At 47.4% G+C, this 12,914-nt stretch overlaps 1 protein-coding gene across 3 annotated transcripts in view; it reads left to right on the top strand.

Annotated features, from left to right (window-relative positions):
• Positions 1-12,914, top strand: part of CUNH2orf88 (chromosome unknown C2orf88 homolog) — a 15,574-nt gene extending 2,660 nt beyond the window's left edge. The window contains exons 1-5 of one of the 3 annotated variants that reach the window (XM_039378838.1): positions 2,874-2,913; positions 3,039-3,184; positions 8,384-8,457; positions 9,050-9,125; positions 12,471-12,914. In XM_039378838.1, the coding sequence (XP_039234772.1) occupies positions 12,627-12,890 (264 nt within the window). In that variant the 5' untranslated portion in view covers positions 2,874-2,913; positions 3,039-3,184; positions 8,384-8,457; positions 9,050-9,125; positions 12,471-12,626 and the 3' untranslated portion in view covers positions 12,891-12,914. Of the gene's footprint in view, positions 1-2,873; positions 2,914-3,038; positions 3,185-8,383; positions 8,458-9,046; positions 9,126-12,470 lie in introns of those variants that run through there. The other 2 variants (XM_027737525.2, XM_027737524.2) reach the window with 2 other exon arrangements.

Here is a 12,914-nt window from a genome sequence, read left to right as displayed (position 1 = left end):
TTTAAAAAGACTGACTGCTTTGCTGGAGCCCAACATAATCAGCTGTCTCGCAAACTCCACAGCTAATAAAATATTAAATCTGTTTTGGCACCCAGAAATAAATACTGGCTCAAAATTCTCACCACATGTTCCTCCCTCTCCCTAACCCCTGTCCCCCCATCCCCACATTACACTGAGGTGCTGCTGCTCAGAGACAAGGCTTGTTGTCGGGTTGTGACACAGGAGAGTGGTGCAGCCATACCAGAGTATTCTCTGTTGGGGTGTAATGAAGTGATCAAATTGGACTCCAGCAGTGTGCTTGCAGCCTGTGGAATATCTGCCCCATGGCTTAAAGTAGCTTGGGGGGAGCTGCACTCACTTAAGAGCTGAAGTTAAAAGTGGAGCCTTGCATTAGAAACCAGGCTAGAATAAAAAAGAGCAGAACAGCCATAAAACATTACAAAGATATTCATAATTTACTTACAAAATTATTGTTTAAAAACTGTATATAGTTTAAAAATCACTGTTGTAATAATACTGCTGTGTTACTGTGAGGTAACTGTGCCTTTCCAGTACTCTGTCTTTCTTTAATTCTCAGGGCTAAATAGGAGTTTATTTGACTTTCTCCTCCAGCCACCTACAGGTGAACTAAAACAGTAATAAAACATCTGGCCAATATCTACCCAGGTCAGTGGGTCCCAAGTCAAAGCTCCTTGAAATCAAAGGGCATAGTGCCACCAGCTTAAATAGGCTTTGGGTTGAGCTCCTCAGACCTGCTCCTGCACACTTGCACGTGTGTGCTTAGATCCCAAGGGGCTTAATCCTGACTGGGGAACTCTGAATGTAAAAATCCCGCATGTGAGGAACTGGAGCTGATGTGCACCTGAGGTTGCCTTCCCTGGGAACTGCTGCTGGTGGGGAGGGTCAAGCTTTGTCCCCCTGTTGCACCTCAACACCAGAAACTCTCCCCTCAGTCTTTTAGAGGGAGTGTGATTCCTGTTAGAGCTGGATGAAATGATGCAGCAAACACAGTGTGTGCAAACCCTGTGCACAGCACTTGTCAGCAGAATGCTTTCTCTGGGCCCCAAAGGCAGCAATTAGTAAAATTTGTGGGTTTGTAATTCACCAGTGGAGTGTTTACAAGTACTGAGTGTGATATTGTGTGCTGTTGAAAAGTCATGACAACAGCTGTAAGCAGTGATCCTTTTGTACAAGGAACTGCTGGATTTTGTCTGTGGAAGTGTACAGGGGTGGCTGCCTGCTCCCTGCCCCCAGCTCTTTGTGCTGGGGAGGAGGGCTTGGGGTTTGCCAAGCAGTAGAGACCAGAGGGATGTGGTTCCTATTTTCCGTGCCTGTATAGCCTCTGGCTCTCCTGGCTTCGTGCAGTCCCTCTGGGACATGATCACAGCACTGCAATGATCTGGGTCACAAATCTGTGACCCAGCAAGTACATTTACAGTAGCGTTTTTCTTCACTGATGTTACCAGTGTAGTGGGGTTTTTTTGGCTTAGAAAACGCCGCAAGAAATTCCTTGGCTGGCCAATGACTGACTGGAAATACATTAGAAACCTGCTTGACAATTACAAACCTGCTTGGCAATAATCACTGAGGTGCTGAGGTGTGTCCAGAGAAGGGCAACAGAACTGTTGAAGGGTCTAGAAAGTAAGTCATATGAGGAATAGCTGAGGGAGCTGGAGTTGTTCACTCTGGAGAAAAGGAGGCTCAAGGGAGACTACCTGAAAAGACGTTTGTAGCAAGATGGGTTGGTCTCTTCTCCCAAGTAACAGGAATAGAACAAGAGGAAATGGCCTCAAGTTGCGCCAGGGGAGGTTTAGGTTGGATGTTATTTTAGCTTGCTCAGCTCCTTCATTCTGGAAGCTTTCTTTTGGGGTGTGGACATTTCTTAAAAAGCTTTGGTATAATTAATATTTTTCTGTGGTTGTACATTATTTGATGCTGCCTGACAGGGTAAAATCAGAGTAGCATCACCCAGGCCTCACCCAAAGCCTTTCCCACTGTTTCCTTCACTTTAACCCTCACCAGTCCTTATGTGCTCACCACACTGTGGCACCTCAGTGCTGGCACAGGGCTGAGTGGAACATGGGATTGCGATGGCCCTAAGCTCTTATATGGCAACTCCATCCTTTGAACAGGCTTCCCCACATTTCACAGAATCATTAGGGTTGGAAGGGACCTCTGGAGATCATCCAGTCCAATCCCCCTCCGAAGGCAAGGTCACCTAGAGCAGGTGACACAGAACATGTCCAGGTGGGGTTTGAATGTCTCCAGAGAGGGAGACTCCAAACCCTCCCTGGGCAGCTGTTCCGTTGCTCTGCCGCCCTCAGTGTAAAGAAGTTCTTCCTCATATTGAGGTGAAACTTCTGTTTTAGTTTATGGCCATTGCTCCTCATCCTGTCGCTGGGCACCACAAGAAAGAGTCTGGCATCATCCTCTTGGCAACCAACTTTGAGATATTTAGATGCATTAATGAGATCCCCTCTCAGTCTTCTCTTGACTGATCTCACAGTCTCTCCTCACAAGAGACATGCTCCAGTAGCTCCTCGTCTTTCTCGTACTGAGGAGCCCAGAACTGGACACAGCGCTCCAGATGTGCCTCACTAGGGCTGAGTAGAGGGGGAGGAGGATTTAAAGGAGGAGAAGCCAATGAGAGGCGGCTTTCCTGCCTGGGTGATTTTTTTCTTTCCCCCCCCTTTTTTCCCCTCATTTTAAATGGCAGGGCCCATCGCTGCGCTGAGGCGGCGCCGGGGCCGGGGCGGAGGGATGCGGCCGGGGTGGGGACAGCGGGGACCGTGCGGGGCGGGGCGGCAGGTGCCGGGCCGGGGCTCGGCGGCGCTCCCGCCCCTGCGCGCCCCGCCCGGAGCCGCCGCCGCCCCGGGGAGGGCGGGGAGCGCCCGGCGGAGCGGCGGGAGCGGCGTGAGCGGCGGCGGGCGCGGGGGGCCCTCCCGGCGCGACCCGTGCGAGCGCCGCGGGGCCGGGCGGGGGTCGGGGGGTGCTGCCAGCATGGGCTCTGACGGTGGGTTTGCGTCTTTGCCGTTCAGGAACAGGAGCCTGGAGGAGGCGGCGGCGTCGGCGGGACGAGGGCCGGACCCCGCGGGCACCTCCGGAGGAAGGGGCGGCCGGGGATCGTGCTGGCGGGGCCACGCTTGCAGCATGCTGCCCGCACGGACACCGCCCCGGCGCGCCGGTAGGTGCGCGGCTCCATCGCTCGGGGCCGCGGTCCTGCGGGCACCGGGGGAGCCGGGAGGGGAGGGATGCGCCCGCCGGCGGGGCGAGCCGTGGCCGCGGGCACGACCGGCCTGCAGCCTCCTGAGCTGTGGAGGAGACGAAGGAGAGCCGGGCTTTGAGGTGGGGTTTTTCGGGACAGGCGGCGGTCCTGCCTTTACTCCTCCCATCATCTCGTGGTGAGGCTGCCGGCCACGGAGTCCTCGAAACTGAGCTGCTCCAGTGGGGCGCCCGTAGGAATTCCTGGGGTGAGGTGGCACTGTGGACATCAGTGGGGATGATGCAGAGTGGGAAGGTAAACGCCGTGGCAGGTCCTCTCCAAGCTGCGTTCCTGCTGCAGGGAAGACGTGACACTTGTGTATTTGCTGGCCGAGGTGGTGTGAGGGTTTGTCAGCCCCTGCCTGTTCTGCCACGAATACCTTTAATAAGCTTCAGCACAAACCCATACAGGGCAGTTCGCCTTCATCTGGCACGTTATAAAATGCAGTTTTAGCAGTGTAAGATCTGCCACGGCAAAAATTGTAAAACATTTTAAAATGTCATATGCTTTCTCATAGTTCAGGAAGTAGGAGTCCAAATTAGGGTCCTAAATATAGGAATTAAAAAAAAAAAAAAAGGTAAAAAAAGAGGGATTTATACTGTAGCCTTAACAAAGTGGCATTTTTAACCTTCAAGTACATACAAATTAGTTTTCTTCTGAACATTATGTTCTGCTGAGCACATTCTTGCTTTGAAATCATCTTGGTTTGTACAAGTTGCACAAGGGGTTGGGTAGAGCCTGGTGATGCTCGTGGCCCTGGGGACAAGGTGTTTTCTATGGGCAGGGCCCTGGGGAGAGCCGGCCGTGCTGCCAGGCTGTGCGGGGCACGACTGCCTCGCCTGGCTGGCGGCCTCCCTGCGTCCCAGGCGCGAAGGCGGCGACTGCTACAAGTAGGAGCTGGCACGTTTGGAGGGGTGAAATTCAAGGAAACAAATACCGGGGGAGAGCCGTGAGACAGAGTGATTTTTAAGGCTGACATAGTTCTTTGTTGCAATTCTGGGCAGCTTTTGTACAGCTGGAGCATCTGGTTGTTACCTTGTCACTTTGTTCTCTTACTCCTCGGTTGATTTCTGCCAATCAATAGTTATGATTTTAAAACTGGAGCTGTGTTTTCTTGCACCTTCCTGTGTGAGACGTGGAAAAATGGCTTTCCCGTTGCTCTCCTAAGTGTGATTTGCCCTTTTACAGTTGGCTTCTGGAGACTAAAGAACAGAATGGGGTTCTGTGCTGCCTTTCTTGTGCTTTTCTCTGGCTGATCTTGGGCACATCCTGGCTGTCTCCCTCCTTCTGACTTTCATTTGTGTTAATCCAGCAGAGCCTTTGCTTTCCTAAGGGCATCACAAAGCAAGCCAGAGTACCTCATTCATACCTTATGGTCTGCAGCTCCATATGGTTGTAGTTGAATCTTGTGACAGCTACTACAATAAAGCACGACCCTGTCAGACTGAGATACCGATCCACTGTTTTAGCTGCTGCTGCTGCTGCTCATCAGTTCTTGCTGGCAGGATCCCCAGGCTGGGCAGCAGCCAGTGATAGCAGCAGGAGGGGCTTTCTTGCTTTAAGGATTTGTGCATCCCTCATTGTCGTCTGCAGCGCTCTGTCTCTGCCTGGCACCTGTGGAGGACAGTAATGCACCTTTACAAACAAGGCTAGATCCTAAGCTGTAGCTTGGTGTTGTAATGTATTCCTGAAGAGGACTGTTAATAGGTAGGCTGTGACTCCACGATTGATTTGTTGGGATGGAAGTTGTACAATGTATATAGAGGAAAATCATTCAAAACAGTGTTACGGCATCGTAATAAACCGAGAGGCCACTTTGTTTGGACCCAGTGCCATGCCTTAGAGCAGTCTAACCTCAGGGTGGGGCTTGGCCAGAGTCTCTGACACCTTTGGTGGTACACCTTGCATTTTCCCCTGCTGGGGGGGAATGTTTGTGGGGATGGTCTTCAGACTGTGGATTTGCAGCTACTACAGATGGGGGTGGGGGGATGATAATTGCAAGAACTGTGGGCTTTGCTGAAAGATGTGTTGAACCTGTATCCTTCCATGTTATGTAGGGCAAGGAAACAGCTGTGCATCTACATCAAAAACTTTATGTCCATTTCTGATATTTTGTTTCTGTTCATTCACCAGTTTTGAGCATTATTTTGTATTTGGGTTCTTGGAGAGTTTTGGATCTTCTCTATAACTAGTAGCTTTCCCTTCCATAGGCATTCCTCTATAGTTTGTGTAGTTGGGTTCCTTTAGTCTTGGCTAAGCTTCCTGCAGATGGGGTTTCTGAGAAACTCTGCATCTTCTTCATGCCCTTTCTTCTATAGCCTTGCTGTGTGCTTGCTAAGGAAATCCACTGGTTTGCTTTTACCCATTTAGAGAACAGGCTTTCATCAACAGTGGGCATCCTGCTCTTCTTCACAGAGGGGTAGGTTAAATTAATGTTCTTTCTTGTCTGTGGTCTGGTGGAGTCTGTAGTAGTAAAGGTTTGCTTACCTGTAGTCTGATACACTGGGGAAAAAAACCACCCAGCATGGAAAAATCAAACAGAATTAGTACTTTGTAAGTACTTCTGGCCAAATTCGGACATAATAGTAGCATATACGGTTGTTTGGACAAGCAGCTTAGTTAAAACATGAGCAGAACCCGTAAGAAGTTTTCAGCATCCTCTTCCCCTCTTGCCTTCAGGCTGCTCTGAGCTCTGTGCAGTTCTGGTGAATAAACCGCTGCACTGGAGGGAGGAGGGAGGATTTCAGGACAGGCTGACTGGGTACAGTTTTACTTTCATGAAATTAGACAGCTACCAAGCACAGAGTGTTCCTTGCTTTTAACAAGACTTCTTTTTCCTGGATGAAAAATAACATTGTGGCTGCTGAGGGCTGTACCTGCTGGCATTGCTGTTCTCTGAACTACTGGTATTTTCACCCAAAGGTTTCTTTTGGTACTTCATCTTTGCTTGCTACTTCCCAAAGCTTGGGTGAGATTGCCAGAACAGTGCAGAAAGCACTTGTTTTTGTTCCTGGCTTCTGTGATTGTGTGTCTGGTGGGGGAGGCTGGGTGGGATGGGATTTTTTTTTTTATTTTGTGGGGGGTTTGCCTTTTTTTTTTAAAGTCAGTACTTGTTTTAGGCTTTCAGAGTTTGTCAGCATAAAGACTCATATCAACACAGCTGTACTGTTTAACAGCAAAAAACCCCATTCCCACTGTGCATGTAAATCATAAAGTGAAGTAAGAAGAAACATTTTCCTCTCTCTTGTTTTTCCCTCTAATTTTGAGATTTTCATGTTCCTTAAATGCATTGCTTAAGTGCTTGAGAGATGAAATGTGACATGGAAATTGCCTCCATTAAGTAACTCAGTGTTCTGACTGAGAAAGGAGTTTGTAGACAGGTGGGAGTTGATCTCTTCTCCCAGGTAACAAGCTGTAGGTCCTGAGGAAATGACCTCAAATTGTGCCTGGAGAGGTTCAAGTTGGATATTAGGAAAGATTCTTCACTGAAAGGGTGGTCAGGCATTGGAACAGGCTGCCCAGGGAAGTGGTGGAGTCACCAGCCCTGGAGGTATTTAAAAGTCATGGAGATGTGGCCCATAGGGATGTTTTAGTGGTGGACGTGGCAGTGCTGGGTTAACGGTTGGACTCAACCTGAAAGGTCTTTTCCAACCAAAATGATTCTATGATTCTGTGATCAACTGTGCTCTTATTGAAAAGCCTTTTAAAGTAAACTAGAGGTAGTGCCTGATTTTGAAAAGCAACTGTGTAATTTCTCCATTCACTTATAAACTGGCTTAAAAGCCTGGAAAACCTTTATCAGTTCTGGACATGAAGGGGAAAAAACCCAAGCCTTTGAAATTCCAGCACGTATCCTGAGACAGATAACCAGGAGACTTTCACTTACATGCTAATCCTGCACAGCAGTTGTTTGTGGTTGCTGCATCCAGCCCTTTCCAATCTGCAGCTCTTATCTCTTGTTGGCACTAAGCAGCATGAGAGGGAGGGGAGAGCCCTGTGAGGAATGAGGGCTCTATTTTTGCTTTTCATTGCCTGAGTTGTTTTGGGATATTTGGATATTTCAGTGATTGCCTGAGGTAGCTGCATCTTCAGTATTGCGCTTGTCTTAAAATAACTGTAGCTTTTTTAAACTTCATTTTCCTATGATTAGAAGGAGTTGGTATAGTAAATGTTGTACAGTGCGTCTCCTGTAGGATTTGCAGGAAGCTGGATGTTAAGGAGAGGCAGGACTGAAAGCTGGTGGGTTGGACTGCCCTGGGAGCCCCTGCCTGGGGCTGCTCTGCACGGGGAGCCTCTGAGTCCTGCAGCGACGGAGGCGACGCTGTGCACGGAGGGAGTGATTCATCCCTCTGCCATTTGTGTGCCGCTGCTCTGTTCAGAGCTGCAGAATATCCAAAGGCACAGCACCGTGTGTGCTCCCAAGTAACAGCCCACCTTGCTAGGGAGAGGCAGGAATAGGGTGTTCTGGGGTTCTGTTTCTCTCCACTATCGCATGGGGGACGTGAATACTGAATGCGATTGGGTGCAGTTCAGAGGTGTGGATGCCTAAGTGCTGCTTGGTTCACCTCTGCTGGTGGGTCAGCTGGGTCACCTGTCCAAATTCAAAGTTTGAATATCTCTGTTGCAGAGTAATGTTTGTTGTCTCCGTGCTAATAGCAGCACTGGGATTATCTGAATGTTCTCCCTGTGTGCTTGGACAGTCAAGGTCCAGGTCTCAGCAGAAGCTCTGAGAGGGAGAAGGGAATGCAGGAGAGAACTTTTAGGCTTAGGCAAAAGATGGGGCACATTACCCTTCCTGTATCCTTGCTGAAGTCATCCTTAACTGGATTTGCTGTGAAAGGAGGTTGGCATCCTGCATATGGTCAGGAGCCACCTGCCCGAGGAGTGGCCCCACTCTGCGCCCGGGATTAGGTGCTGTACACAAATTGTTGCAGCCTGTCATTCAATCTAATTTATTAAGTGCTGTATCATCGTTTTACCTTTGTCAAAGTCAAGTTCTGTATATGAGAAAAGGCAAACAGACTTCTGCAAGGCCAGCACTACAGATTCACAGCTCTGTGATAACATGTACCTCTGACATCTTGGCGAGTGCTAAGTTCTGTTTCTGGGTTCCCTTTGCAGAGTCCCAGAAGTGAAGGTGTCTGTGCTCTACTGGGGACAAGGGGGACAACCCATTAGAAGCAGACGTGGGTTTGGTAAGCAGCACATTGAGCTTCTCTTGTGGATACCGAGGGAAAAACTCAGAGGGAACTGCCTGGAAGAGGGTTACAAGGATGTAAAGGTTTGGGAAGTGAGAAGCTTGGCTCTGTCACAGCAGAGATTACTTGCTGTCTTCAGCTGGGCAAAGCTGCACTAAGCTCTTCTGAAAAGTATGACTGATTTTTAATCTGGTGACTGCTGTAACAGAAAGTGTTACAGAAAGCAATTCCTTGCAGTATAGTATTGAACTTCAGGATTTTTTCCAAGGTTCTGGAGGATGGAAAACCTTTAAATGGTAGCAGGAACTTATTTGCCTGGGATAGCTAGAGATGTTGCATAACAGCAAAACTCTTTCCCTTTTGCCTGCCTTCATCATATGCAGTTGTATTGAAGAGGGCAGGTGAAACTCTTATTTTTTTGATAGCTCACGTTTAGCCTTTTGTAATTATTTTTATTGATTATTTTAATACCTTAAGAAGTCTTATTTGTTTAATACAATGGCGTTGCTATCAGTGCTTTTTTTCCTGTATTTTATATCACCTAATAGTGAATTGCACTCTTTCACCATTGTTTTGTTTCCTTCAGTAGGTTAGAAATGAACTTACCTTGGCAGGAAGCACTTGGCCAGGCTGGCAGAGACAGTGCTTAAGCCCTCACATACCAGGTGAGTTCAGCTATGTGGTACCTACCACTCCCTCAATATTTTCTCTCTCCTTGTATTACCACAGGGCATACATGTAGTAAATAACATCACAGTGAAACAACACCTGACCTTAAAGTAATACACCGTGTTTGTTGTCTGAAGTACTTAAAAACATTTTGACTGTATGTCGACTGAAATTGAGCACGCCCGGGAGCCTGTGTTTTTTGGATAAACTAATTCAACATTTCACTTACTGAAAAGTCGGTCTTTAAAAAGAGGAGATGTGTTAAGGTTTGTGATGGTGCTGTTCTAACTGCCAGTCGAGGGTGTAGCAGAGCAGACTGAGCTCCCTGACCTCTGCCTCCAGCTTGTCATGTGCAGAACTGTGTCTGCAGAGATTTTGGCTTGAGCATCGAACCAGTGGTTTCTGAGACACAACTGGCAACACCTTAAAGCTTGGACACTGAAAGAAACGGGCTCCTATCAGACAATTTTGCCTTGTGCAGTTACTGAATGAAACATCGTGCTGGAAGTAAACTGAACTGGTTTACTTTGGTTTCCTTTTTTTCCCTCTGAGGGTGTGAGCTTTGTGAGGAAAGGTAGAGATGTTAAAATCCCTGTCAGAACACCCTGGAGATGAGATTGAGGCAGAGAGGATTTAAACAGCTCTTCACCACGTGTGTGCAAGCAATGGTTGTCAGAAAAACAAGGAAGCAGTCAGAAGGTTGAGGGCAGCTTCATTTGCAATCATTTCTGTCAAAAATTATTAACTCCAGTAGAGCAGGCAAACTATAAAACTTCCTGCAGCAACTTGGAAAGTACTGAGCTCTATAAATAATGGAATCAGCAACAGGCAAGGATTTAAACTAGGGTCGATAACTTTGCTTTTAAGTTAAACTGTCTACAAGCTTTATAGCCCACTCTTTCCTCTGTGTAGGACAGTCACACAAACATTTGGTTTAGCCCAAATGAAAAGGCAGAGGTAAGAGGGTGGGAACAGAGGTAAATCCTGCAGAGGAAGATGCTGACCTTAGGGAATTTCTCCCTACCTCACATTCCCTCCTTTCCTCTAGACACTGACTCATCTGCTGGTGTCCCCTAACAGAGATCTCCAGTTGTAGGAGGGAAACATTAAAGCAATGATAAAATACTAACTACAGCTGGCTGCTGTTTATCAGACCTCCTTGAAAAAGCACCCCAAAAAAAGAAGAAAAAAAGAAAGAATAACACATAAGAGACCATGGCTCCAAACTTGGACTATTCAGATTTGGATTTTTTCATCTATTTTAAGTAAAGTGTCACGGATAAACTCTGATAACAATAAGCTGTTACCAGTAATGTAGTGAGAAGGAATTGGGCAGCACACCCATGTCCCTCCCAGTGAAGCTGTGTATCACCTTGGCTGGGTCAAGACTGCAGCTGACAGGTAGCAGCAGTGCTGGGTTGTAGCTGCTGTTAGTGATTCTTTGCCATGTTGTAGACTTCTAACTACCTATTTATCCAGAAGAGCGAGTGGAAGTTATTTTTATTAATGTTTTATTAATGGTAAATATTGAAATTAGACATACACAAGATATTACTATTAGGAAGTTTTGAATTATTCAGGTATCCGAAGTGCTTTCAGGTTCTCTTTGGTGTCTGGTTTGCTCAGTGTATGTGGTGGATAGACATGGGTACAAAGCTCATGGGTTTTTATAAGTGTCCATAGGGATAAATGGAGTTGCTTGTGCAGTGAAGGGAATCCTGCCTTTTACTTGTCTAATGACAAGTTATTAACCCTGCCTTTTATTCGTTTAATGACAAGTTATTACAATAAAAATCTCACTGACAGCTTAGTTCTCCTCCGTGTTGGGTAAAACCACGAATCCTGGCATGGTTTATGTTACAGGCTTGTTAACTGTGCTGCCTCCTCTAAAACACACTGGCATGTGCTGCAGCATCTCAGTAGGCACAAAAGAAACTTATTGAACTTTAATGAAGTGTTTTACAAACGTTCCTCTACAACACTGAAATATTCTGATACAAAGCTAAAGGTATTAAAGCACTTGTAGGGACTTTGTGGTTTCAGAAGCCCTTTAGGTCTGACTTTCTGCCAGGAACACCATCCACCCCTTCTGTGTGCTGGCACTTCAGCCCTACAGACAGGTAGTGAAGGTTTTTATGAACTAGCAAAAAGGAGGAGAGGAGCTTGTCCCAAGGAGACTGCTTCTCCTGAGTCAGCTACTGGACTGGGTAAGTCCCGTCCTACCTGTGAAGGACCATTTGCCTGCAAATGGGATTGATTCCTCTGCAAATATTTGCCTGTGGTCAGGTTACTGGACTGGAGGCTCTATTTCCTCCAGTGTATAAAGGATATAAATAAGGCTTAACATCTTTGCCATGGTTATATTTTCAAAGGCTATTTACAAAAAAATCTTTAACTTTGGCTGACCTTAGTACAACGTCATCGGGTGAAGCTGTAGGGAACAGTTGGTTTCTGTGCAGCACAGTCTTTATTTTGGCTGGCAGTCTGTTAACTCTGATAAGTGGGTAAGTACATGCCAAGCAAAGTCAGGCATATTGTGAGATTCTGCTTTGCCTGTGGAGAGAAAACAGCCCGAGAAACAGCTTTGTAGGCTGGTAAACAGAAACATATACCAGAATTCGGAGTGGGCCAGTTCTGGATCTTGAGCAGTTCAAAAGAACCCTGTCAGGTGTTTTGTTGGTCACTTTCCTTTCTCCAGATGTAGAGTTGTCCTGCTTTAGTGAGAACGGTGCTCTGGCTCTGCTGGACCTGCCTTGATCTCAGCAGGCTGCTGCTGCTTTCCCTGACCTCTCCAGGGGAAAAAAGGAAAACAGCTCTTGTTCCTTGTGAATAGCGTCTGGTGGCTGTTGTGCTTGAGCCTCCTTGAGCAACAGCAGAATGACACTGGGCATTAGTGTCACCCTGCCCAAAGGGCGTGTGATGGCCACGACACAAGGCTCTGGTTATGCTGGTTGTGTGGTGCTTCTGTGGGGTGGTTTTGGTGTTTATTTCCTGCGGCAGCAGCAGCCCCTGGAGTTAAACACATTCGTTTGCAACTTCAGGAAAAGAGCAATGCATTGTCAGCTTGGAAGAAACTGACTTTATTTTTTTCCTAAGACCTTTTACATTCCTAGATGGCTTCCATCCTGTACTGGGAGTTGCATTCAAAGGCAGCTTGAATTCAGGTCAAACTTTCCCTGCGTGTAGTAGATGGATGTTGCTGATAAAAACATTTTACGCACACTGTGCAGAGATTTATTTAAGCTGCTTCTACAGGCATCTGTAGTGAATTTAGCTTTCCTTGGAGCTCAATGACAGTGGTAAACTATTTATTGCCTTTCTATGAAACGCTATTTTGACAGATTTCTCCAGAAGCACAAAAGGAGATGTTCTGTTCTTTGAAAATAACTGGAGCCACTGGCAAGAAGCAGCAGCACTGCATCAAACAAGGAAAGCATTTCCAGGTTATCAGAACATGCTGTTGAACTGAATTTTGCAGCTGCGTTTTCCAATGTACCATGGGATGCATCAAATCCAAGGCTGCCTGTCAAGGTTCGAAGGCTATCCCGGATGAAAAGATCGGGAGAGGCACCGAAGGATGCACTGGGGAGAAATCCTCTCTGATAGCAGTGAAGGTGGACGAGAAGGGTCCCTCGAGCACCATAGTGCTGGACTACGCGCAGCGCCTGTCCCGGGAGATCCTGGAGCAGGCGGTGAAGCAGTGGGCAGTGACGGAGAGCAAGTACAGCGACATCCCCTTCATCGAGAGCGACGTGCCCTGAGCCCCTGAGCCCCTGAGCCCCTGA

The sequence above is a fragment of the Pipra filicauda genome, unplaced genomic scaffold (assembly GCF_003945595.2).
Source record: "Pipra filicauda isolate LSUMZ 115617 unplaced genomic scaffold, ASM394559v2 scaffold149_size4050908_pilon, whole genome shotgun sequence".
Taxonomy (NCBI): domain Eukaryota; kingdom Metazoa; phylum Chordata; class Aves; order Passeriformes; family Pipridae; genus Pipra; species Pipra filicauda.
This window is presented reverse-complemented; position numbering and strand designations above follow the sequence as displayed.